At 40.3% G+C, this 27,250-nt stretch overlaps 1 protein-coding gene across 3 annotated transcripts in view; it reads left to right on the forward strand.

Annotated features, from left to right (window-relative positions):
- setmar (SET domain and mariner transposase fusion gene) overlaps nt 1-27,250 on the forward strand; it is a 96,875-nt gene that overhangs the window by 25,454 nt on the left and 44,171 nt on the right. Inside the window, exon 2 of one of the 3 annotated variants that reach the window (XM_069936928.1) lies at nt 14,486-14,825. The exons of the other annotated variants lie outside the window; for them this stretch is intronic. Within the exon in view, the coding sequence (XP_069793029.1) occupies nt 14,486-14,825 (340 nt within the window). The remainder of the gene's footprint in view (nt 1-14,485; nt 14,826-27,250) is intronic. 3 annotated transcript variants of the gene reach the window in all.

Consider the following 27,250-nt stretch of genomic DNA (forward strand, 5'->3'; position numbering starts at 1 on the left):
TGTTATATGGCGAGCTCTCCACTGGTCACCGTGACAGAGGTGCACCAAAGAAAAGGTACAAGGACTGCCTAAAGAAATCTCTTGGTGCCTGCCACATTGACCACCGCCAGTGGGCTGATAACGCCTCAAACCGTGCATCTTGGCGCCTCACAGTTTGGCGGGCAGCCACCTCCTTTGAAGAAGACCGCAGAGCCCACCTCACTGACAAAAGGCAAAGGAGGAAAAACCCAACACCCAACCCCAACCAACCAATTTTCCCTTGCAACCGCTGCAATCGTGTCTGCCTGTCCCGCATCGGACTTGTCAGCCACAAACAAGCCTGCAGCTGACGTGGACTTTTTACCCCCTCCATAAATCTTCGTCCGCGAAGCCAAGCCAAAGAAAGAAAAGAAACATACATGACATCACATACCACCCTGAGATTCTTTTCTTTCCCCCTGCAGGTCACAATGATGTTGATTAAGAGATAAATATTTAACCAGACACCAGCAAACTTGATAGCTTTGGCACTTGTTAAATCGACGAAGTAATTTGGTATCTCACCTGAAAGGTGACCCCGACAGTGCAGAGCCATGGACGAGTTGGGTGGAAAGGCCTGTTTCTGCACGGTACGACTGAGTCTCTCATCACTGTTGTGCTCATTTCTCCAGATGAGGTCCGGGGTAGATCTGTTACTGAATAGTTGGGCAAGCTTGAGGGGACGATGCAGTCTATTCCTGCGCCTTTTTCCTGTGTTATGTACCATACCGATTTTTGTCTGTATACATGTCTCTTATTAAAGCTAAACCTGGTGAGGTGGAATGGGAAGAGCTGTGGAATGGGAGTGATTGGGTAGCTTTTTAAAGTCCTGATGGACTGAATGTTCCAGGCAATGAGCCTAAGATAATCTTCATTAGAGCCACTTGAGCATTAGATTAAAACTTGAACTGAGCTCAAAAATACTTAGTCAATGTTCAATAATTATCCTTACGATAATCAATGCAAATACAAAAATCTTAAATATGCTGGGGAGGAGTCACGTGATGGAGTAGTGGCCGGACGGTGAACTCCAGCCCTCTCCAGAAAAGTCGAGAAAAACAAAGAAAAACACAAAGGCACAGAAATAAAAGTTTCAGAAAAGTGAGTATAAAGGTGGAAAGAAGATGGCGACAAAAAAAGAAAAATCGAAAGCAACGGTAAGAAGAGAGTAAGAGAAGACAAAGGAGGAAAAAGGTGAAGGCCTTACCTGTCCGAAGAGGCCCGCTGCGGAGAGAGAAACCCGCTCCCTCAGGTCGGTAAATAATGGACTACAAAAATGGCTCGCAGAGCCGAGTAAAAGTGCGCAACCGCGCGTGCGCGATTCCTCGCGCATGCGCGATGCGAATGAAAAAAAACACACCGACGGGAGGGGGGACCAGCTGGGGAGTCGATCTCCACAGCTGGCAACGACAGCTACAGAACACCTGCAGCAAGAAGAGACCACAGAAGACAATAGAAACAAGAAAGAAGAGGAGGAAAGGGCACCAAAGAAACAACAGATGGTCAACCCAGAGGAAGAAGAAGAGGAAGAGTACAGTGAAATAGAAGAAGAAAAGAAAGGCAAGGTAAAGGATATACTTGCTCTTATTAAAGGATACATGGAGTCATTTAAAGAATGGCAAACACAGGAATTTAAGGATTTAAGAAAAAGAATAAACAACACAGAAGAGAAAATAAATAAAATGGAGATGACCTTAACAGAAATGGGAAAGAAAATGGACAAGATGGAAGAGCGGGCAGTAGCAGCAGAAATGGAGGTAGAAGACTTAAAAAAGAAATTGGAGGAATCTAATAAAAAAAAAACTAAAGAGACACAAGAACTACTAGCTCAAAAAATAGATACAATGGAAAACCATAACAGAAGAAATAACATAAAGATAGTGGGCCTTAAGGAAGATGAAGAAGGCAAGAATATGAGGGAGTTTATAAAAGAGTGGATCCCTAAGACCCTAGGATGTCCAGAACTACAGCATGAAATGGAAATAGAAAGGGCACATAGAGTATTGGCCTCTAAACCACAACCACAACAAAAACCAAGATCTATTGTAGTAAAATTCCTAAGATATACTACAAGAGAAAAGGTACTGGAGAAGACAATGGAAAAAGTAAGAGAGGGCAACAAACCACTGGAGTATAAAGGGCAAAAAATCTTCATTTATCCAGATATAAGTTTTGAACTCCTAAAGAAGAGAAAAGAGTTCAATACAGCAAAGGCGATTTTATGGAAGAAAGGGTATAAATTTATACTAAAGCATCCAGCAGTATTGAAAATATTTATTCCAGGACAACAAAACAGACTATTCTCGGATCCAGAAGAAGCACGAAAATTTGCAGAACAATTACAAAAATAGACTGAGGGAGGAAGACGGGTAATGAGAGTTAAAATGATCACGATTGATATGTATGTGGGTAAAGACAAAAATAGACTGAGGGATGAAGACGGGTAATGAGAGTAAAAATGATCACGATTGATATGTATGCAGGTAAAGAGGTATAAGAGTGAATAGAGACAATGAGCATACATGAATGTATCTGTACTTAGAGGAAAATATAGATAGTATAGACAAGAATTAATAAGGGAAGGTAATGGAATAGAGAGAATAAGGAGGGAATTAAAAGAGTGACCTTTGTGACATATGAAAAGTGAAATCTTTTCTGGGGGAGGCGGGGTGGGGGGAAATAGCGGTCTCTGCAAAATCAGTTGACGCTTGCGAGTGGATTCGCAAATCCAAATGGAGAGGGGAGATGTGGTTGTCCGACAAGGGATAAAGGGCAACTCAGGAGGTGAAGGGGAGATTGGCGATAAATAAGATAGAAATAGGAGAATAAGGAAAATGTTGGATGTTGTAGGAATGTTGTCTTATAAAGAGTTGAAAATAAGAAAACAGAAATGGAAAAGGAGGAAAGGTAATGATGGAAAAACGGAAAGAGAAGATAAACAAAATATAAAAGGGCTACGCTGAACTATATGTCTTTAAATATTAATGGAATACATAACCAAATTAAAAGGAAGAAACTACTAAATTTAAATGAATAAATGTATTCCATTAGAAAAAATAACAGATAGGTTAAGAAATAATATTGAAATATTCGAGCAAGTATAGGAGCCTTACATTAAATACAATAGCGAAAACCTACCGGGGACAAACAGTACCTAAGTTGATGGAAGGAGAAGGAAAGAAAAGAATGGACTCAGTAGAATTTCTGGTGTAATTTTGTTGAATGACAACATTGTCTGACTGGCTTAATGCAACCTAGATTGTATACCTAAAATGGATGAGAGAGGGGGGTGGGGGGGTGGTTTGGGAAGAAAGGGGGGGGGGGAGAAAAAGTCACTGTATATGTGTGAAAAAGAAATAGTGTATATCATGGCTAATGTGATTTATGGTGTGAAAAAAAAAAAAATGCTGTTCGGCCCTTTGAGAGTGAAATACCATGCATTGCTGAAGCAGAGGGGATAGATCCTGACTTGAGTAAAGCTGGTGTTGCCTGACCCAAGCAAAATCCAACCCTCACAGTTGGGTCTCCTCAAGTGTGCAGCAGTTAGCTAGGCTTGGGTATGAAGGCTATTTCGCCAAGTGGTCTGAACATCAGGTTGATTCATGGGACGACGATCGCTTCCGAAGCCACAAACCACACGAACGTGGGTGGCAACTTTGGGTTTCAAGTACAGCATCTCTCCTGTGGGGATGGCCGTTTGCTGCATCCTGCTGCAGCGAGGCAGCACTATTACTGAGGTAGGCCAGAAGACCACAGGGCAGGGAAGCTAACTGTCTGAAAACAGATTCCAGTTTCAAAAATAGATATGGCAACGATCCAAAACAGATGTCAAAAAACCGCACCAAAAAAAGAAATGGGACAGGAAAATGAAAGTGTGAATACAAACCAGCATAGGCTTCCACCCACTGGCTTAGAACTGTTTGTTACATCCTAGACATGCAATAGTGGAAATGAAATGTGATACTATCCTAGTTTAGCATCAATGCCAAGATGATTGTTGCCGGTTTCCTCTTTGAATACTTCAAGTATTACAGCAAACGATGAATTCAGACACACAGGAAAGGAAGACTTGCATTTATATCTAATTTCAAAGACCCCACCTAAATTGTTGGATGAGTTGCAGCTGAATTGTAGGCAAAACTAGGCAAAATTACAGAAGAGAAATTCTGACTTGTTATTAATCGTGATAGGTTTCAAAATCAGTGAATATATTTTGTCTAGGGGAAAAAGGCATGAAACCATTTGAATCCATTTTATATATAAAATGACCTTCCTCAGTAATATTTTTAAACGTTCATGTTGAGAACTAGCTGTTCTTCCTTGGTTGTCTGCCATCTTTCTACAGTGAGGTCTGGGAAGTAAGCGTGGGGAGGTGCTTGGGCTGCTGCACCAGGGGTAAGGAATGGGGTTGCTTAAACCAGCTCCTAACACTCAAATCCCAAGAAAAGGTACTACTGACTGTTTCTCTCCAGCAGGACACCAAGCCCTTCCCCAAGGAGTTGGAGGCAGTTTTTTATAACCCCACCATTTTCCTACTCTTTCATGGTTTCTGAGCCAGGCCCAAATGTACCAAACTCTATGTACGTTCCTCTTCACCTGCTGCCTCCATCTCTCGCTTTCTCTTTGGACTGGATGTCTGGAACATGACATAGACGGCATTCATGTTGGAAAGAGCAATACCAGCCTTTCAAAAGGAACTTACATATATGATTTCAACAGGAAGATATGCAGGATGGTTGGGAACTACTGGGGGTGGGGGGAGTGGGATTAATTGAGCTTTAGTGAGCCAGCACAGGTGAAATGGGCTTTGAAGCCTCCTCCCATTCTATGACTTTCCAGAATTACCTCTCAATTCTGGTATTCAGCATCCTTGACCTTTCCCCTGGAATAAAAAAAGTATTAAATTGCAACATTAAGACGAGCAGGTTCCAATTTGTAAAAACAAAATTTAGGACTGATTCCTACTTCACACAAATAAGTGCATGTCAGTGATTTTTCAGGAAAGGTATGGGAGTCAAATTCACAGAATCATCTCAAAGACAGGCCGATACCTTGTTGACTGTTTTAGTGTCTGGACCATGGGCTGAATGACCATCTTAATGTGTGTTTATGTTGCGCGATCACAGCAGGCCTGGTCTGACGGAACTGTCGAATGTGCCCGAGCCTCCAATGCAAGACCAAGATTGTTCTTAGACTTCATGGTACTACTAGCCGTGACTTGAAATCCGTGTTTACACCTCTAGGCTGCGCAGAATGTCCCGTAGCTAAGCACAAAATGCATGAAAGAACTTGCCTAAAAAACGTCCTCCCAATGCACTTCACTATGAATGAATTGAAATTTGAATGCAATGCAGAACTTGTGGCACTGTACTTGTTATTTGAAGCAGTAGTATGATTACTGACTGAAAAATTGGCTTTAATTATGTACAGCTTGATAGAGAAAAAGGAAGTGTATTGATGCAAAAGGACAACCCCGTTAACTTGCATTCAATATGTTTGCTTGCTAAACCAGTGATCCCTTTGGACTCTTCTAATCAGGCGCATCATTAAAGAAGATCTTGTGGTCAGTTGCACGACTGTTTAATTCAAGGACAGTTTACTTGGAAAACATCATTGATAATAAAGTGCATTGGGGACATTGTGAGGATGTTAAAAGCGTAATGTAAATGTGAGCTCTTCTCTTTAGTTGTACTTAGATCTCTGCTTGGCAGTGGTATGGAACACAAGTTGATTTCTTTTGGTTTTGAGGTGGTTCATAAGGTCAGCATGGGAACCACTTCTCTTCCAAAAATCAGGAAGATAGTAGGTAGTTTATGAGGGAGTGTACTTCTGCGACATGCAGGGTTTCTTCATGCATTGATGCATGGTCTTGAGATTACAAAGATTATCTGGGTTCATCAGGCATATTAAATTTAAATTAAAATTTTTTAAGAATTTAGACATGCAGCATGGTAACAGGCCATTTTGGCGTACAAGTCCGTGCCACCCAATTAACCTACACCTCTGTATGTTTCGAACGGTGGGAGGAAAGAGGAGCCCCCAGGGGAAAACTCACACACACAGGGAGAATATGCAAACTCCTTACAGACAGCGTGGGATTTGAATCCTGGACCCGATCGCTGGCGCTGTTAAGGTGTTGTGATAACCGCTATGCCAACCATTATGCCCCTTCTCTTGTAATATCTTTCAATATTTTATTCTGTCCACCTGTTAATCTGTTCTCATTAACTTGTTTTGGAATAAGGTGTCTGTTTCAGGAGGCTGATAGGAGTCAAAGGAAGGTGAAAGTGGAGGGTGATTCGTGGAACTGCTGGAATCTGATAAGAAGGTGGTGATGGTGATAGTGGTAACCTTCAGGGAGGTCAGATGGGACCAGATGGTATCCGAAGGGGGAAAATGTCCGGAGGGTGGAATGTGTGGATAGAGGTAGATGGAGCCAGAAGCAAAGGAGGATGAAAAGTCAGGGGGTCTGAGAGGGGAAAGGATGGTGGAAAAGGGACAAAAAGATTGGGGATGGTTGGTGTAAGGATTGAAGGTGGTGAATAATGCAATTTCTAAAGTGTAGGAGCCAAGACACTTCTCATTTACTTAAGCCTTGCTTATAATGTAAACCTTCTTCCACGACTCTTGGATTATATCCTTATTGTACTTTTACTCCCTTGTTCCTTTCCATCTCAAGAAAAGGGCACTATATCTGGAGTTTATATGCCTGGCCTGCTGTTCGTTCTTCATTTAGTAGATATAGCTGGTTTCTGTGCTCTATATGTTGTGCTATAACAGATCAAGGGCATATAGTTGAAAGCAGTATATGTACAAGTTAATTCAGGACATGCTTCGGAAGATCTTGTCAAGAAGTTCCAGTTTAAAAATGGGTAATGACATCTTGCTAAATTGGAATCTAAGGTTCCTCAGACATGCTGTTATAGTCCTGAATTTAAGTGAGAAGATAAACATGGATTTGCAGGTGACAGCATTATGGGATAAGATGTCCACTCATGCTGTTCACTTGTGATGTATGATCATACCCCAGAGGCTGGTGGAGAAGCCGTCCTTGCTAGGACAACACCCCTCTCTGGAATTCCTAACAGAAAGACCACAGACCACAGGTTGGCAGCAGAACGTCGAGCACTATCACCTTGGCCACTGGCCCATGGGCCAGTGCTGACCCATGATGCAATACCAGATGCTGCGCCAACAGAGTCATCAAGATTTGCAGGTGACAACCGTCGTTGGCCTCATCAGCAACAATGATGAGTCGCCCTACAGAGAAGTGGTGGAACATCTCGTGAGATTGTGTGAGAATAACAACCTGAGTCTCAATATGAACAAGAGGAAGGAGACGATTGAGGACTTTAGGACCAAGGTTGACCACCCTCCACTACACATTAATAACTCAGTAGTGGAGGAGGGAATGAAGCTCACCAGTTTCTGCTGTGCCCACTTGAGAAGTGACCTATAATATACATATCACATCCCCTCACTTGTCAGGAAAGCACAACAGCAATTGCTCTTTCTGGGAAGACTGAGGTGGGCATAACTACCAGCCGCCATCCTGTCAATTTTCTACAGAATGTCCTCATCAGCTATATAACACTGTAGTACAGTTGCTCTGGAGTGACACTGTAGTACAGTTGCTCTGGAGTTAATGCACAGGACTAAAAGAGCAGCAGAGAGGATCACTGGGTGCTTCTGCCCCTCACAGATGGGATTTATTGGGACTGCTGTCTACAGAGGGTTTGCAAAATCAGTGAGGACCTCCACCACAGCATTTTCAGCTAGTCCTAGTAGGAAGCAATACAGGAATATCAGAGCCAGACGTGCGATCCAACCCTTCCTCAGCTAGTTTTTTAAGTACCCGTTTTTAAAGTTTATAAAAGTGATTAAAAATTGTATTTTTACTTTTTGGAACATTAGTGGGTTATAATGGCTACTAATGTAAAAAGAAACAAAAACTCAATTGCAGAAGAAACTAACTTTTAAGAGTGCTTAAGAATTGAGGCCAACCTGCTTAACTGAAGCTACAGAGTCGACTTCGGGAATTCCCAAGGCACAGAGGACCCCTGCCCAGCTAAGTATGACGCCGGCGCCGATCCTGCCTCTGCAAGATGGCGCTGGCTCGACGACGAGCTTGGTTGGTGCTGAACCATGAGCCTGCGCTGCTGTCGGGTGGGCCGGGGACATGCAGAGTGGCATCGGAAGACGCACCTGCGCAGTCCCTGGCCTTACCGGGCATGCGCGGTGCCTCTAGCGTTTGGGAGCTGTTGGATTAGGTGTGGGCTTGGGGGCGGGGGGCCCGAACGGCGGCGTCCTGATGTGGTTGGGGTGCTGTCATCGGGTGTTCAGACCCGCAACCGCACTGGAAAGGGACTGATGACATCGGAAGAGGAAAAAGACTTACCTCTTCTGGGCAGCACGCAAGAGCAACTGGAAGTGGAGACTAGAGAAGGTAGGCCTCAAAAAGAGGCACTGGATCTGGAATGGAGTCTGTGTTTGCTGTTTTGGAAGGGATTGCTTATCAAATGGATAATATGTTTAAACAAATGACTCAAGGATTTTTGGAAGTGACAACTAAAATGAATATTATGTCTGAAGATATGACTGCAGTTAAGAGTGATGTTAATAAATGTATCAAATCAGTAGATACAGTGCAAGAAAATTAAAAAAAATTGAAACAGCTTTTCTTGAATGTAAAAATCAAGTTGAACGTAATATGGAAAAAATGGAGAAAGTGGAAGATTCTTTTGTGGATTGGAGAATTCAGAAGAAAGAATTATTGAAAAAAATTAATTCACTAGAAAATCAAAGTTGGAGAAATAATGTGGAGATTGTAGGTCTTCCAGAAGATATTGAAGGTTCCGATCCAATAAAAATTTTTAAGAAATGGATTCCCGAGATGTTGTGCGAGGAGTTTTTTTCAGAAGGTCGAGAGTTGGACTGGGCACATAGAGCATTGCGGAGGAAACCACTTCCAGGACAACTGCCACGGGCGGTCTTAATCTGTTGTCTGAAATATCAGGACAGAGAAATGATACAACGGTTGGCGGTGCAGAAGACACGACAAAGTCAAACTTCAATGATGATTCAAAATAACAGTATTTTTTTACGCAGATCTGAGTCAGGAGATTATTAGGCGATGTTGGGAATTCAATTCGGCTAAAGAAGTGCTGTGGCGGAAGGTTTACAAATTTGCTTTTCCTTACCCTGCAGTGTTAAAAGTCTTTTATGGTAATTTTCAATCTCAATTTTTCAAAAATGACCACGATGCATTAATTTTTGTTAATTCACTACCAGAGTTGCGAGGAAATGGTCGATTCTTGCCACCATTGCCTAAAAGGAAGGTAAATGGAAATGGCAGTGGGAAGAATGGGAGAAATGGGAAGAATGGAAAGAAAGAAGTGTTAACTCAAAATCTTATTAACATTGAAGACCTGGAACAATCATCGGGATTGGAGTCAATTGGTTTAATATATTTACTATATTTGATTGTGTTGATGTGGGGGGGTGGGGTGGACGCCACTGAAATCTTTGATAGTCATCTGCCACTAGCGGGGTTTACCACACCCAGGTTTTTTTTTTTAGGGCATTACTACCTTTAGGTAGTTTTTGAGGTTAATTATAAAAAAAATTCTTTTTGAAAAATATTTACGGGAGGGAATTGATATTGATTTTTTATAAGAAACACATTTAACCGAAAAAGAACATCTCAAATTGAAGAGAGATTGGGTTGGACATGTGTTTTCTTCTTCATTTTATTCCAATGAAAGAGGTGTAGCGATTTTAATTCATAAGAACTTGCCCTTTGAATTACAATCTATGGAAGGAACTGCTGGGAGGGTTTTAAGGGTAAATTGTAAAATTTTTGCTGAATCTTGGACTTTGCTTAATGTTTACACACCTAACGTAGATGATGAGCGTTTTATTTCTGATGCTTTTTTGTTGTTAAACCAGGCTAATGAAAATATTTTAGTTGGGGGGAGATTTTTGTGTTCTGGATCCTTTATTAGATAGATCTCTAAAAAGTATAAAGAAATCAAAGATGGCGATACAAATTGGGGCCTTGTTCAAAGATTTAAATTTGGTGGATATTTGGAGAAGAGTCAATCCTTCCGAGAAGGATTTTTCCTTTTATTCGTCTCAACATGATTCATTTTCCAGAATAGACTTTTTGTTTAGTATTGGCACATTTACAAGGAAGAGTATTACAGGTGAAGTATAAAAGTAGGATTATATCGGACCATTCTTTACTATTTTTCTTTGTGTAAGTTCAGAATTGGTACGTTCATCTTGTAGATGGAGATTTAACACAAGTGTTGATGAGAAAACCAGAGTTTGTTACCTTTATTAAAGAGCAGATTACTTTGTTCTTGACTGAGAATGATAATTCTGTAGATAGTCGTTTTGTGTTGTGGGATGCGCTAAAATCTTATTTAAGAGGGCAAATTATTAGTTATACGACTAAAGTTAAGAAACTTTTAAAAAGCAGAGAGTTTAGAACTGTGGAAACAAATTGCTGAATTGGAGAAGGAATTTCAGAAAGATGTGACAGAAGATAAAAAAGTGGTTTTGGCTAATCTGAATCTATGTTATAACACATTGCAAACTTATCAATTTGAGCATTTAATTAATTGATCGAAGCAGCGTTATTACGAGTTTGATGAGAGAGCACATAAGGTACTTGCATGGCAGTTAAAGACGGAGCAGGTTTCATGGATTATTAATGCTGTTTTAAAAAAAAATTCAATAGCTACCTATAAACCTCAGGAAATTAATGACCAGTTTTATTCATTTTATCAAAAATTATATACTTCTGAGGGGAAACAGGATAGTGTTTCTCTTTAGTCTTATTTATCCAAATTAACATTACCAGCATTAAAGGAGGAAGATGTTTTGGAATTGGAAGTTCCGTTTACAGAATTTGTGATTAAGGAAGCTATACAGGAGATGCCAAATGGAAAGTCACTGGGGGACAATGGATTTTCTGTGGAATTTTATAAAATTTTTAATGAAGATTTATCTTCTGTGTTTAAGGATGTATTACAACAAGTAACTGAAGAGCATGAGTTATCTTGCTCTAGTGCTTTAATTATTGTAATTCCGAAAAAAGATTGAAATCCGTTGAAAATGTCTTCGTATAGACCTATTTCTCCACTGAATGTAGACTATAAAATTATAGCAAAAGTGTTAGCAAATCGACTTGCCAAGTATTTACCTAAATTGATACATATTGATCAAATAGGTTTTATTAAGAATAAAACGCATCAGATAATATCCTTCGATTGATTACTTTGGTCAATGCATATCAACAGCAGCCCAACCATCCAATGGTGGTTGTGCTTGACGCGGAAAAAGCCTTTGACAGGGTTGGATGGGAATTTTTATTTAAGGTGTTGGAGAAGTTTAAATTTGGCCCTTTTTTTATTGGTTGGGTTAAAACTTCATATACAAACTTGATTGCCAGGGTGGTGACAAATGGTCAAGTTTCATTATCGTTCAAATTGATGCGTTCGACTCGACAAGGGTGTCCATTGTTATCAGCTTTGTTTGTATTGGCTATTGAACCGTTAGCTCAAACAATAAGACAGTATGAACAGATAAGAGGGATGAGAGTTATGGATGAAGAGTATATGATTAACCTATTTGCAGATGATGTTTTGATATATTTGACAGACCAAGAATGATCATTGCCACATCTGCAGGAATGTTTATTGCAATATGGAACATTATCTGGATATAAGGTTAATTGGGATAAGAGTGAAATTTTGCCAGTTGGAGAAGGAGATTATTCAGAATATAAAGATATTATAAAATTGAAATGGTCTGATAAAATTAAATATTTAGGAATAATTGTAAATACTGATTATCAATCTTTATATAAGTTAAATTATGTTCCTTTACTAAAAAAGATTAAAGCGGATAAAATTAAATGGAAATATCTCCCGTTAACTTTAATTGGTCGAGTTAATTGTATTAAGATGAATATTTTTCCTCAAATTCAATATTTATTTCAATCAATACCGTGTTCTCTTTCAAAGGGATTTTTTCAGGATTTAAATAAAGCCGTGAGAGAATTTTTATGGAAAGGTAAATTATCGCGGGTAGCATTATATAAACCTACTTGGAAGTATGCGTTTGGTGGGTTTCAATGACCTTATTTTCAAAATTATTATGAAGCAGGCCAGTTGAAATTTATTAGTAGATTGATGGATTTGAACCAACCCCCAAGTTGGGCGAAAGTTGAGACAGCTTGCATTTCTGAAATTGAGGTGCATCAATTTATATATCTATGGAATATAAATTTGTTGTGGGAATATAATATGCCGATATTAGGTGTGGACTAAAAGAAATAAGATTTTCGGATCAAAAGGTAAATTGTCAATTTTAACCCCACTATATAATAATCAGCTTACTCCTTTTTCAATATTTAATAATTACTTAGAGTTGGGATTTTAAGGCTATAAAGACAGTGCAGGATTGTTTTGTAGAAGGACAGTTTCTTTCCTTTAATCAATTGAGGGAATGTTTTGATATTGCTGAAAATTCTTTGTTATTATCAACTTCGAGCTTTGGTGAAAGATATGTATGATAGAGAGATGATTTTACCTGTATCGACGGAATTAGAATTTTTGATTTCTTCTATACCAAAAAAGGGTTATATTTCTGTTATGTATCAAGTGTTACAAGACACTATGGATAAACCAGAATGGGGGAAGTCTAAGATTAAATGGAAAAATGATTTAGCTTTTATTTTTCCTGAAGATTATTGGGCAGATATGTGTTATGATAGTGTAACTAAATTGATGAATGTAAGATATGGAAAGGTTAATTATAATTTTTTACATCAGTTATATTTAACTCCAGAGAAATTGAAAAACTAGGGTTTTAGTAACTTGGATTCTTGTTTTAGATGTGTGTGTACTGGTACTTTTTTACATGCTGTTTGGTCTTGTGTTTATGTACAACCATTTTGGGAAGAAATTAGGTTAATTTTGAAAAAATTATATAACATTAAGTTACCATTAGATCCATCTTTTTTTTAATGGGTTACATGGTTCCTTTAAAGGGATTAGGGCTGGATAAATTTCAAATTGCATTTGTACGTTTAGTACTGTCTAGCTCTAAAATGTGTAGCAAGTACATGGAAAGATAACACAGTGATTAATATAACCCGATGGCATAATGAATTGAAAGCTTGTATTGTTATGGAAAAAAATTACATATAATTTGCATGATAATTTTTTTTGTCAATAAGTGGTTACCGTATTTGTAATATATGCATTTAGATGTACTTTGGTGTATTATATATTTATCCTTTTTTTTTTAAGCTCTCCTTAAGAGATTTGGCTGATGGGGTGGGAGGGGTATTTTTTTTTGTTCTTCATTCTGTTTGTTTTTAATTTTCTTTTTTATATACAATTATATAAAATTACTTATATTGGATTGTACACTGTTTTTCTATTAACGATTTTTAAAATAAATAAAATTTTCGGGAAAAAAAAGGAATATCAGAGCCAGAAACCAGGCTAAGAAACAGCTTCTTCCCATGGGCAGAACTCTGATTATCCAAAATGGTTGGAACCGGGCCTATTTCAGATAAAAGCTATTTTCGGATAATTGATCATTTAAAGAAAATAGCCCAGTAGTAACAGCAAATCATTTGTCACAGTGTTTAAAGAACAAGGGAAGGTTTTTTAAGCATGAAATAATGTTTAATTCTCACCAAAAAAAACCAACCTGAATAAGATGAGATTTAAAAAAAACCTCAAAATTCTACTCAGGTTTTTCCAAAATTTTTTCAACCTTTGATGTCAGTTCAGCTCTGCGGAAAAAAAGGATAAATGAGGGTTTCTGATTTTTCTGAAATCCTCAATTATCCGAAAAAAAAATTTCAGAGCCGAACAGAAGTCACTTCTGGGACAATTGGGAGTTGTCCTATATTTGTTTAACAATATTTATTTATTTTAATATTCGTATACAAGTACTCTACATACGTATTTTTTGTGTGTGTGTTATGCCTGTATGTGTGTTTGCAGTATGCTGTACCAAGGACCAGAGAACACTGTTTTGTTGGATTGCACTTGTATAATCAGATAATAAATAAATAAACTAATTGGATCTATTGGTGATCCTCTTTTTTTCCCTTTTGTTATGTGGGTTGTGTGGGTTATGTGGGTTGTTTCTTTTAACAAACATTCATTGCCTGCGGATTCATACCAATGACACTACGAAAAACTTGTGTTTTATATCCTTTGATCCTGGATTGAAACTGCTTTTTGTATGAACAATTTTAAATCAGATTACATGTAATTTAAACATTAAAACACAAAGAACAGGTTGAACAATGTCACACAATTTGTAGAGTCATAAAATGAGTAAGAGCATGTTAATTGACAGTGACCCTTTGAAGAAGGCAGATAACAGGGTTGTGTAGAGGGAATTACTGTAAGGCTGTTTTGTGTTTTTTCTGCAGTACACGCCTGAAAATGTGGCTGGACCAGGAGATCTTGATCCCGCTGAAATAAATCTTCCAGGATGTGACTGCTTAACCTCTTCCTGTCAGTTGGGCACATGCATTTGTCTACAATGCTATCAAGGAGCTTACGATAAAAACAAGTGCCTTGTGGACCTTAATGACAAGACAAACTACTCCAGGCCAGTTTTTGAGTGTAACATCATGTGCAAATGTAGTGAGACCTGTGAAAACAGGCTTGTCCAAAGAGGTCTCGTCTTTAAACTGCAGGTATTCAGAACCTCAAAGAAAGGATGGGGTCTTCGGACACTGGAACCAATTGAGAGAGGGAGATTTGTATGTGAGTATGGGGGTGAAATCCTCAGTTTTCTCGAAGCCAGCAGGCGGTTTGGGTGCCAAAATTCTGGTGATATGAACTATATCTTTGCACTGAGAGAACACATCAGTAGCGGAGAAGTACTGCAGACATTTGTCGATCCTACCCATATTGGCAATGTTGGACGGTTCCTCAACCATTCTTGCGATCCAAATCTCTACATGGTTCCTGTTCGTGTCAACTCCATGATTCCAAGGTTGGCCCTTTTTGCAGCTCGTGACATTGCGGAAGAGGAGGAGCTGTCATATGATTATTCTGGAATGTTCAATAATCCTCTGAAGGGAGAGACAACTGAGGAATTGTCTGATGGACAGATGCTTGCCCTTAAGTCATGTTATTGTGGTGCACATTCATGTACTGGGTTCCTGCCCTTTGATAGCTCACTCTATAATCTCAAGGAGAAGTTAACTGTGAATTAACATTGACTATTGTGGACATTTAGACTTTGCAGTTAATACATTGTGGTGCTATACTGTTGGATGTACAAGCCATTTGCATTTCTCTATAACATACACTTTTAAATACAATTAAATGCAGCCATCTGCAATTACTTTATTGCAAGATCATCCCTCTTTTATCTCAGATTGAATATTTCAGTGTTAATTTTCTCTATTTTCTTTAAGTTTTAGGTCTTATGATAAGAAAATTGGAGAAATTTCTCTTGATCAGAGGGAGTACTTATTCATGTTAAGCATCTGAATAAATTGTTGGCAGAACTGACCCTTTCTCACCTGTGTTTTGTTCATAAATACATTCATGGTGAATTATCGCACAGTGCAGGTTGAGGTATACTAATTGTTGTTAAGAATGCAATTACGGAAAGGATTAAGGCGAAGGCTGTACTTTAAAAACTTCCTGCATTTAGTTGACAAATTCAATGTCGTCGATAGTACCCACTACCTTGCAATTGGAGACATGGAAATTAGCATGTACGATTGCTAAAGATTGCTAAAGAGTAACGAACAACTGAAAAGTGGCAAAGCAGCAGGTATGGATGGAATCCCCCCAGAGGTCTGGAAGGCTGGCGGCAAAACTCTGCATGCCAAACTGCATGAGTTTTTCAAGCTTTGTTGGGACCAAGGTAAACTGCCTCAGGATCTTCGTGATGCCACCATCATCACCCTGTACAAAAACAAAGGCGAGAAATCAGACTGCTCAAACTACAGGGGAATCACGTTGCTCTCCATTGCAGGCAAAATCTTCGCTAGGATTCTACTAAATAGAATAATACCTAGTGTCGCCGAGAATATTCTCCCAGAATCACAGTGCGGCTTTCGCGCAAACAGAGGAACCACTGACATGGTCTTTGCCCTCAGACAGCTCCAAGAAAAGTGCAGAGAACAAAACAAAGGACTCTACATCACCTTTGTTGACCTCACCAAAGCCTTCGACACCGTGAGCAGGAAAGGGCTTTGGCAAATACTAGAGCGCATCGGATGTCCCCCAAAGTTCCTCAACATGATTATCCAACTGCACGAAAACCAACAAGGTCGGGTCAGATACAGCAATGAGCTCTCTGAACCCTTCTCCATTAACAATGGCGTGAAGCAAGGCTGTGTTCTCGCACCAACCCTCTTTTCAATCTTCTTCAGCATGATGCTGAACCAAGCCATGAAAGACCCCAACAATGAAGACGCTGTTTACATCCGGTACCGCACGGATGGCAGTCTCTTCAATCTGAGGCGCCTGCAAGCTCACACCAAGACACAAGAGAAACTTGTCCATGAACTACTCTTTGCAGATGATGCCGCTTTAGTTGCCCATTCAGAGCCAGCTCTTCAGCGCTTGACGTCCTGCTTTGCGGAAACTGCCAAAATGTTTGGCCTGGAAGTCAGCCTGAAGAAAACTGAGGTCCTCCATCAGCCAGCTCCCCACCATAACTACCAGCCCCCCCACATCTCCATCGGGCACACAAAACTCAAAACGGTCAACCAGTTTACCTATCTCGGCTGCACCATTTCATCAGATGCAAGGATCGACAATGAGATAGACAACAGACTCGCCAAGGCAAATAGCGCCTTTGGAAGACTACACAAAAGAGTCTGGAAAAACAACCAACTGAAAAACCTCACAAAGATAAGCGTATACAGAGCCGTTGTCATACCCACACTCCTGTTCGGCTCCGAATCATGGGTCCTCTACCGGCACCACCTACGGCTCCTAGAACGCTTCCACCAGCGTTGTCTCCGCTCCATCCTCAACATCCATTGGAGCGCTCACACCCCTAACGTCGAAGTACTCGAGATGGCAGAGGTCGACAGCATCGAGTCCACGCTGCTGAAGATCCAGCTGCGCTGGATGGGTCACGTCTCCAGAATGGAGGACCATCGCCTTCCCAAGATCGTGTTATATGGCGAGCTCTCCACTGGCCACCGTGACAGAGGTGCACCAAAGAAAAGGTACAAGGACTGCCTAAAGAAATCTCTTGGTGCCTGCCACATTGACCACCGCCAGTGGGCTGATAACGCCTCAAACCGTGCATCTTGGCGCCTCACAGTTTGGCGGGCAGCAACCTCCTTTGAAGAAGACCGCAGAGCCCACCTCACTGACAAAAGGCAAAGGAGGAAAAACCCAACACCCAACCCCAACCAACCAATTTTCCCTTGCAACCGCTGCAATCGTGTCTGCCTTTCCCGCATCGGACTTGTCAGCCACAAACGAGCCTGCAGCTGACGTGGACTTTTTACCCCCTCCATAAATCTTCGTCCGCGAAGCCAAGCCAAAGAAGAACGACTAACGTTCAGTACTCGGCTTGCATGGCATTGACACATGAAATTTAATCTTGTGTGGTCATCAAGGGGTACTGTATGAGCATATTTTTTTAAAAAAAATTGAGTTAATAACATTCTTAATTAGTGAATGCTATGTGTTGAGCATATACATCACCAGAACCATCTGGTGCTAGATTTAATGGTGTATAAAGCAGTGTTGTCCTGCTGTGTCTTGTCATTTCCGTTTCTGGCCTACACTACTTTCAAAGACAGGCACTGCCAAAAACTGGTGGAAGGCCGTGAATGGCGTCGCAGAGCAGCAGCCACAGTTATTACAACAGCGGACTTCCCGTGTCCCCATTGTGCTAGACTCTGCGTTTCCAGACGGGGACCGCAAAGTCACCTTTGTGTCCACAGATGAACTGCACAATAACGTGTCTTCTTCAAATGACGACCAATATGTTTCTGTGATTCTTTAATAAATCATAAATGGATGTTGCTGCAAACATGTGCGTCGACATTAAAATTGCTCAATATTAAGACTAAGAACCATCCATCTTGCTAATCATATTATAAACATCATAATGGAGAAGTTAAATACACATAGCACTTTATGTCTGCAATTCATCTACAACCAGCAGGCACGAAGAACCCCAGTGTTGCAAAACATTTCAGGTCATGTTCCCACACACATTGGTTTCATGCAAGCATGCTGCACTTCACACAGCATGGCTCAAACGACTTGATGTTGTCACCTAGGCATGTTTTTATGAAGGACGTCCAACTAATTTACATTTGACTGGAATGATCTGCTTTCACTGGAGAACCTGCTCCCTTACCCAGTTATATGAATATTGCTGCAGCCTTCTATTCGACCCTCTCTCCCTCCAAGGCTAGGACATGTAGTGCCAGTATCAACTCCGCTTGCAACTCTTGATATCGAGTTCAGCCACTTGCTTTGTGACTCATCTTGAGATAAACGGTTAGGGGGCAATTTTAATTTTACGTACATTAACGTAACCTTTATAAGGATGTGAAATCAGTGTACGGCAAAGGTCTTCATTAGTACTGGAAGACCTGATGAGATACCATTGAAAGAAAATGGTATCTTCATAATTGTGCTGGAAATGATTGCCAACTGTGCCCAAGTGATGTAGGGCACTAGGCTGTTTAATTTGCTGTGTACGTTTGGCACTGCCCCACATTCCCGAAATAACTCCAAGCACCACTTTCAACATCCCAGGGGAAAAGACTGAAATAGTCAGGTCAAGCACAGGTACGTCTATTAAATATTTGTAAAGTAGTTCATTCAATTGTAGTGTCGTCCCAAGTTCCCAATGGAAATTTGCATTGTAACTTCGTTTTGAGTGTCCATATTATCGTGTTTGCCTCAACATGGAGCGCACAGTGAGAGGAAGCTGCAGGTTGGCAAAGCGCAGAAACCTGACCAGCAATATCTCGTCAGCAGAAATTGGAAGGCAAAATCTTACACCTAACCTACAATAGTTTGCTCTTTAGTCCACCCATAGATCTATGGTAGCCTGCTCAGCTCCTAATCAGTTTGAGACTCACTACCTCAACTTGATACTTTAACGTGTGCTGATGCTTCAGTCTCTCGGAAGAGGAGTGCTGTATAGTCGATATGGTAAATTTTGGAGAAAATTGAACCAAGTCTCCTGAATGAGGTAAACATAAACAATCCCATGAAATTATTTCAAGATATACTTTCCTCAGTGCATCAGGAGAAGTTTGATGGAGCTTGGAGGGTAAGGAGCTCGTGGACCTCTATCTTCCCAATTTGTAGGTTTTGCAAACGAGACTCTTGGAGTTTGCCAAGGTGGAATAACGGAAGAATTCAGCCACTGCAGTTGGAACTTGAGGGGCAAACCCATCGGGACCATTGCCTGAAGAGGGCGCACAAAATCAGTGAACCGGTGCGGACTCGAAAGGCCAACGTGGCCTGTTTCCGCTCTGTAAATGGTTATATGGTTATGGTTATATGAGAGTGGGGGTTTCTCCATTGTGTCTGAGGAATAATTTACTCTTTGACCATTATCACGACAATTTTTGTGAATTAAATATCAATCACAGTGCCTGCAGGCATTTTTATTTAAATCTTACTACAATGACTGTTTGTGGGATACTTGTCTGTTACTTTGTGCAACTGGTTATTTTATTTCTGACATTACAAAAGGACTACACTTCAAAAGTGCTGTGCTCACTGTAAGTGTGTTTTGAGAGGTCTTGAGAACATGAATGGCACTTTTGCTAAGAAATTCATTTCAGTCTAACAGCTTATTTGGACACCTAGTCACGGCCCCTGTTACATATTCAAGTGGCTATCAGATTTATTGTCAGAGTACATAACATGACATCCCATACAACCCTGAGATTCTTTGAATTTAAAAGGCAATTAAATGGAAGCAGAATGCTTGGGAGGAGGATAGCCCAAACATAATTTAACATGATTTTGGAAACCTGCAAAGATTGAGAAGTGCAATACGCAAATGTGCTGGAGAAACTCAGCAGGTTGCCATCGATGGAAAGATGAATGTGGGCATGCATGGAACAAAATAGAAGAACAAGAACAAGTGTGGGCACCTGCAGTGGTCAATAGAGCAGCCACGTCCCTAAATTCCTGTTCCATTGTTGTTGAAGCCACGGAAATTGCCATTGGGATGATGATGAGAATTTATTATCTTGCATATAAGTACAATGTACAAAGGCTCTGAATTCCTGCTTGTTGCAGCTACACAGCTTACGAAAAGTGCACTCACAAACCACAAGGAGTTGGAGAGAAATAAAAAGATAATGAATGTAAAAGGATAAATATTCACAGTTGTGGTCATGTAACGAACAAATATGATGTTACAAGAGAGCAGTCAGATCTTTGGTCATCCTCGAGCAGTGTGAAGAAGGGTGGGTGGAGAATTTCTCCTTGGTCCTTCTCCAGAAGAAGTCAGATTTATTGTCAGAGTACATGCGTGGCATCACATACAAAAGTGGTAAAGATCACAAAGCTGCAAGCTCCAGGTGACCACTGACATACATCATGTGCTCTTCCCGAGATGTGGTGGCATTCAGGATCTTCAGAAGTTGCTGGTGTCTTCTTCAGAGGCAATTGAGTGCTACTAGCTCTTGTCCTGCGCCCCATTAATCTTGTGCTAATTCAACCGCGTAGCGCATGAAATTGAAACAGCCTCTTGCCCCATGACATCCTGCACAATTTAGTCATGGCTTTCAGGCAGTCTTCATATTTCACAGCTCTTAAATCTGCTAAAGCACAGCAATCAAATTTCTGGCTAGTAAGATGACAACAATCTGCACTTCTGATAGACTGCCCACAATTATGGAAAACAAGAAAAAAAGTGAAATAAAATCAAAAAGGGGTTAAAATATTGTTGAAGTATAAAAATTCAGTTGAATATTGAGTAGGAGCTTCTGTTTCCTTCTCGTATATGCTAATAAACCCCATTTATTATCTGGTGCAGCCAGTAAATGAAAAATTACAGATTGTAGTCATTTGTGGGTTGAACCAACACTGAGTTTAATTGTTTAACAATTCGGTTCAAACATTAAGTTTAATAATTTAACACTTCAGTTCAAATGCTGTTATCCACAGTAGAAAATACAAGTCAACCTGTCAACTCAGAGAGAGGAAAAGCAACCGCCCAGCCTTGCGCTACCAGTCTGCTTCTCCCAACCCATCACGGGCTGGGCTCCTGCGAGACCCTGAACCTCCAAATAACGGTTCGAAAACTAAGTGGCGCAATCCGCCACGTGACCCACCCCCCAGAACCGGAGTATTGGAGATGGCTAGGCTGTTGAATTGAGGATGGGTTTGGTCATTATGGTGGACACCCTCTGCAATGGGGTTGTGCCACCTGCACTGGTTGGTCAATGTCCAAGTGCATTGGCTTGAGACGGTCCTGCTGTCCATGTCGATGATGAAAACCATGGCATCATTTTGTAGTTCTCTGAAGGGCCCCTCATATGCCTTTTGCAGAGGTGTACGGTGGGAATCTTGGCGAAGGAAAATGTACTGACAGTCCTGGAGGGCAGGTGGGATGTATGTGGTTGTGAGACTGTCGGGACATTGGGACTGCAGAAAGTGTAGCCACTTTCTCACAGAGGTCGTGAGTGGTTCTTGATGTCCATGCGCTGCTGGGATGAAGTCCCCTGGAACCATAAGCGGGGCGCAATACACCAGCTCGGCTGAGGAAGTTGATAGGTCTTCCTTTGGGATAGCATGTATGCCTAGCATGAACCACGGCAATTCGTCCATCCAGTCTGGGCCGGTGAACCGTGCCTTGAGGGATGCCTTCATTTGCTTGAGGAAAACCTGTTCGAAGAGGAGACAGGTCCTGTGTCTATCTATCGGGGTGAGCATTTTGTTCATGAGTGTGGACGGTTTGCAGATCCCTAGGCCATCCTTGTGCAACAGTTTTGCTGCCCTGTCATTATATATAATATATAACCTGTAACAAGTACCTCGAGTCCCCTTGGCAGGGGCATGCAAAAGATGCTCAGAGATAGTGGAAAGAGTGCCATCACCTCCAAACACTTACAGTCAGCCTGCTCCAAGCACTTCCTAACCCACCTGTAAGGCAGACTGAAGATCCCAGCCATGAGGAAGTTCTTTCAGAATTTGCAGGTCGCACATTGAAGAGCTTGTCGAGTTTATCCAAGTTAGGACATTGCATCCAATTCTGATCACACTTCAGGAAGGATGTACATGCCTTGGGAAGATTGCAAGAGAAACTTACTGGAATGATTCCAGGATTGAGGGATTTTGGGTCAAAGATCATAAAGGAGGAGATTGAATTGTTTTCCTTGACGCAGAAGAGCTTGAGATGGATTTTGATGGCTGTATGTTAGATTTTGGCATGTTCTGATAAGAGTAAAACTATAGGAGGTACAGGAGCCTAATGACGAGCACTCAATGGCACAAGGACAGCTTCTTCCCCGCTGCCATCAGATTCCTGAATAATCAGTGAACCAAAGACGCTGCTGTACTTTTTGTGCACTATTATTTTAAGTTTATTTTAATATATATTAGTGTTGTAAGATGATTCACAATATGAATGCACTAAAACACCAAATTTTGTGAATTGTTAATGATAATAAATTCTGATTCTGAGATGTTCTGTTTCATGGTTTGTCTGAGAGGTAAGAGTGACAATTCAAAGTTGTGGGCAAAAGCCACAGGAGTTTAATGAGGATAAACCTGTTTTTGCAGAGGTAGGTTATATTCTGCTCCACACAGCTTGCAAAGGTCATAAAACAAACTTCATCAAGCCTTTCATCGGAGAACTGGGTAGGCACTTCAGGTGGCATTGCAGGTCAATGGAGAAAGAGCAGGGGAATGGAACTGAACTGCTTGCTTAAAAGGAGCTGGCATGGCTTAATGAGATGAATGGCCTGACCCAATGACTCCATGGTTCCACAATCTGCCCTGTGAAAATGAGAACCAGATGCCAAGACTTTTTGCTTTATTTTATAGTTTACATACAAAGTCAGGTTCAGGACTCTTAAGATTTAATTGGGAAAGGTTCGGCATATTTTACTGCTCTAAGCAACAAGAGCAATTTAAAAAAAAAACATAGTGAGTTAATGGAAAGGCTGTGGGATTTGAGTTTGACTGAAAGGATGAGCTAGCTAGTACAAACTTTGAGCAGTGCGAGTTTGTGGACAGGCTTTATTCATGTACTCTAGAAAGAAACTGGGTGTAATTCTGTAATAGCCTTACCCATATGAGGATTTCAGCTGACCCTATCTGAAGCAGTATGGTATGTTGGCTGGATGGTTTATCAGTTAGAATTCATAGAGCATTCGGCTGTTTCCCAACCGTACTTTCTAATCAATAGAGGAGCATTCAGAGTTTTGCCAGGGAAGAAATTATAAACAGCAGCAGAAAGGAAGAATGTGTTTAAAAGAAAAAGGCTTAAAACGTTTTAAAATAAGTGGAGCAGTGCATCGTTCAAAGGGTTACTGGTACTTATGTGCTTTCTGGCTTATGAAAGTAGTCCAGTAACACATCATTCCTAACTTGATTGTTTGTGAATCTCATGGCAATTCTTGCATTTATAGAACTGTTCCTCCTTCTATTCATGCAGTTTATCAAGATGATAAATCCTGCAGAGGAAACAGAGAGTTCCAGATTCAGTTTCTCCTGAAGCAGCTTTTTTGTAAATATCCATCACTTCACACAAATGACCAATTCTTGAACATAGGACTTGGTTGTGTTCAGGTGCCTGGTAACAAACATTCAATCAGGTAAATTATGCCAGCTGATACTTTTTCGTCATGTTTTACAGCATTTCATGCATTAAACAAGAGTCTTATCCTAAAACTGGAACTATACACAAAAGTGCTTGAGGAACTCACCAGGTCACATAGCATCCACAAAAAGCAATAGGTCAGTGTTTTGAACTTGAGCCCTTCATTCCAAAACGTGGGCAGGAGTGCAAATGGGTGGGGGGGTGAGGGGGTCATAGATATGCAGGTGATAGGTGAATGCCGGTGGGAAGGTGAAAAGAGCAGAGGATAGGGGAGGGGGAGAAAGGTGTTCTCTGAAAGGAGGAAGGAAGGGGTGGGTGATGGGGAGCGGAAAGAGAAGGAAAGGAGTCAGGTCACAGCGATGAGGAAAAGTGAGGGAGGAGGATGTTGCTGGAAATTTGAAGTTAATATTGATGCTGTCAGGCTGGAGGCTGCCAAAACAGAATCAAAGGTGTGTTCCCTCCAATTTCTGTGTGGACTCAACCTGGCAGGACATCATCCCAACTTGGAATAGTTTTCCTCAGGTCACCTGGATCAACATTAGCATTCTGTTGTCCCATTTTGATCACCAGCAGCCCAAACATGCTCAATGAGTGTGTGCACTTATCTGCAGATCACTTAATGCACTCAAGAATCATTCACGTTAAATTGTCAAATATGAATATGATTCTTTTAGCGTGATAATGTGTTCCTCATTGGATTGGGTAGCTCAATAAGGTGATACTTCAGGCAATGATGGATGATAAAACCTACCCATGAATGAATAAAGGAAACATTGATTTTTATTTTCTGATTTGTAAACACAGTAGAATTTGATGAATTTAATTTTTTTTCCCCTGCATTTAACATGTTTATTCAATTAATACACTGGAATGAACAGCAGGGCTCAGTATTCTGTTCCATGGATATCAGGCTGATCCGTATTTTCCTTCCATTCACGTTGAGGAATTCTTCCCATATTTCTCATGATATAGAAAGATGCCTTTCAGGCCAGCTCTTGGAGTAATCCCGTCAATTCTGTTGCCCCCACTAATTTTCCTGTAACATTCTCTTATCAAATACTCATCTTAATTTCTGTATTTGAGGGTAATTTCCATGAGCAAATAAATCAGCCAGCCAGCTTGCACTTGGCATGTCAGAGGAAATTGTAGACCCCAGAGAACCCCCCCCCCCCTTGGCCTCAAGGAGAACATGCAAACTCCACAAAGGCAGCATGAGAGATCAGGAATGAACCTGGACAGCTGGAATGAAGAAGTAGAAGCATTAACCTGCTATTTGTACCACATGGAGAGTGGCATGCCTGGACAGCACACAACACACATGTATATCAGTGCATGTGAATACAAGACTTCCATTCTAAGGGTATGTGTAACATCACAGATCCAAGTCCAGAGTGAGCAGATCAAATAGATTCCAGCACAGATCAGCATTTTGTACAATAATGGGAGAAACATGTTAACATCCACATGTAGCTACCAAAGCAGAGGAATTATTTAGATTAATTCTTACCTGCTGGCCAGAAAGCTGATTTTAATGAGCTATCGTCATCTTCAGAGACCTGTTCAGATTCAAATCAAATTCTGCACAATTACCAACTTTAACATCCCTCTGTTTATTTCTCTCATGTTTGTGTTTGATCATTAACTCTGTGGTTTGGAGGAGCATTAGGGCTCCAACATGCATGAAGTCATGAATTTGGAAAGCACAGTAGGAGTAATCTCTAATGGTTTGGTTGCTTTGTTTTGAGTCAATCTGCATTACTGACACAGCATATATTTTGCACTACTGGCCTATTGTTAATATTAAATTAATTTGTTTATTTATTTGTCTTCTTTTTATATTATCATTTATTTCTCTTTGTGACATCTTGTACGTTAATTATACTAAAATTATTGTCAGTGTGCTTTATGAACCTGAGGCAAGTAAGACTTTAATAATATCTGTACCTGAATAGGACATTAAACTTTATTCATTCAGTCCACAGCCCATAGACATCCTATCAACAACTCTCCCGCGTTAGCAACATTGTTTTAATCATTCAGTTTAAGCTAAAATAGAAAGCAAGAAGCATATCTGACTGGTTTAATTTCTGCCTGTCATTACACTGTGGAGCAGAGAGTAAGATTTAGGTGAACTGCAGTTGGAGCAAAATAGAGGTAAGTGTGCAGATATTATCCAGCCACTACTTTGAAGTTGTATATTTTATCCTTGATATAATATACTTTGAACATTATTTATTAAGTTCTGAAATTCCCTCCAGACTCTTGAAGCAGTCTTCTGGTTAATTGTCCCAATGCCTTATGCTTTTGCTTAGATTTTGACTGCAACGTTTCAAAGCTTTCATCTTTCAATGCTTCACTCTGCCAGAATTTAATTTTCTATTAAGAGTTAAATGGCCATGGCACGAATTTTTAGAAGCGCTAAAGAATTGGTGGAAATGTGAGTTTCTCTCCATAGTCGAGCCCAAGGAACTGGGAGAGGGAAACTGCTGCACTGTACTGCTATCATTGGTGGGAGAGATCAGTGAATCGGTATGAAGGTGGATTACATAAATATTCTTGTCATAATCAACACCTCGTTTCATCAAGGGGATATGCACAAGACTTGATGATATAACCCAGGCCCAAGCACTGGCACCTACCAAATTTGTTATTGTCTGAGCAGGCGATTGCATATGTATCTTTATCCCCTTTGCTGTGACAGACATCTGTGATTGGGGATCATTGTGCTATCTACTGTATTATGCCTGACATCCAGCACCTCTTGGTTCAAGAACAGATTTTATCCCTCCACTATCAGACTGCTGAACCTCTCATTACTATTCTTTCTTCTGAATATTTTATTTTTGTTTGTTTTTATAAATTATACAGAGTAGACTCTTTTTTTTGTGTTTGAAGATTTTATTTAAATTCCACACATGTATCCAAATACAGAAAATAGCAATCCTATACCACATAATGGTAATACATATCTTTTATTTGTATAATTCCCCTCCCCCATATCCCTCCCACTCTTCCCCCCCCCCCAAAATAATGCCCAAAAGAAAAAAAAGAAACAAAATGGTACAAAAGTGAGAAAACTAAAAAGAAAGAAAATAAAGATAGAGCACATCTGGTTATTAAAATTTCAATAGTAGACTCTTCAATATCAAAATGTGTGTGTATATAATTTTTTTTTAAAGTCTTTTTTTATACAAAAAAAAACAAACAAAACAACCCCTCCTCCCACTTTCCTAATATAAATCCACACACTGTCAGGGCTCACATTTAATATTGACCATAAAAAAAATCTATATGGGGAAGTAGCAACATCTAATTGTTCTTTTTATTATTGTAATTATAGTTATAATTGGGCCTCTATATAATCCAAATATGGCTGCCATATCTTAACAAATGTGTC

The sequence above is a fragment of the Narcine bancroftii genome, chromosome 5 (assembly GCF_036971445.1).
Source record: "Narcine bancroftii isolate sNarBan1 chromosome 5, sNarBan1.hap1, whole genome shotgun sequence".
In the NCBI taxonomy this organism is placed as follows: domain Eukaryota; kingdom Metazoa; phylum Chordata; class Chondrichthyes; order Torpediniformes; family Narcinidae; genus Narcine; species Narcine bancroftii.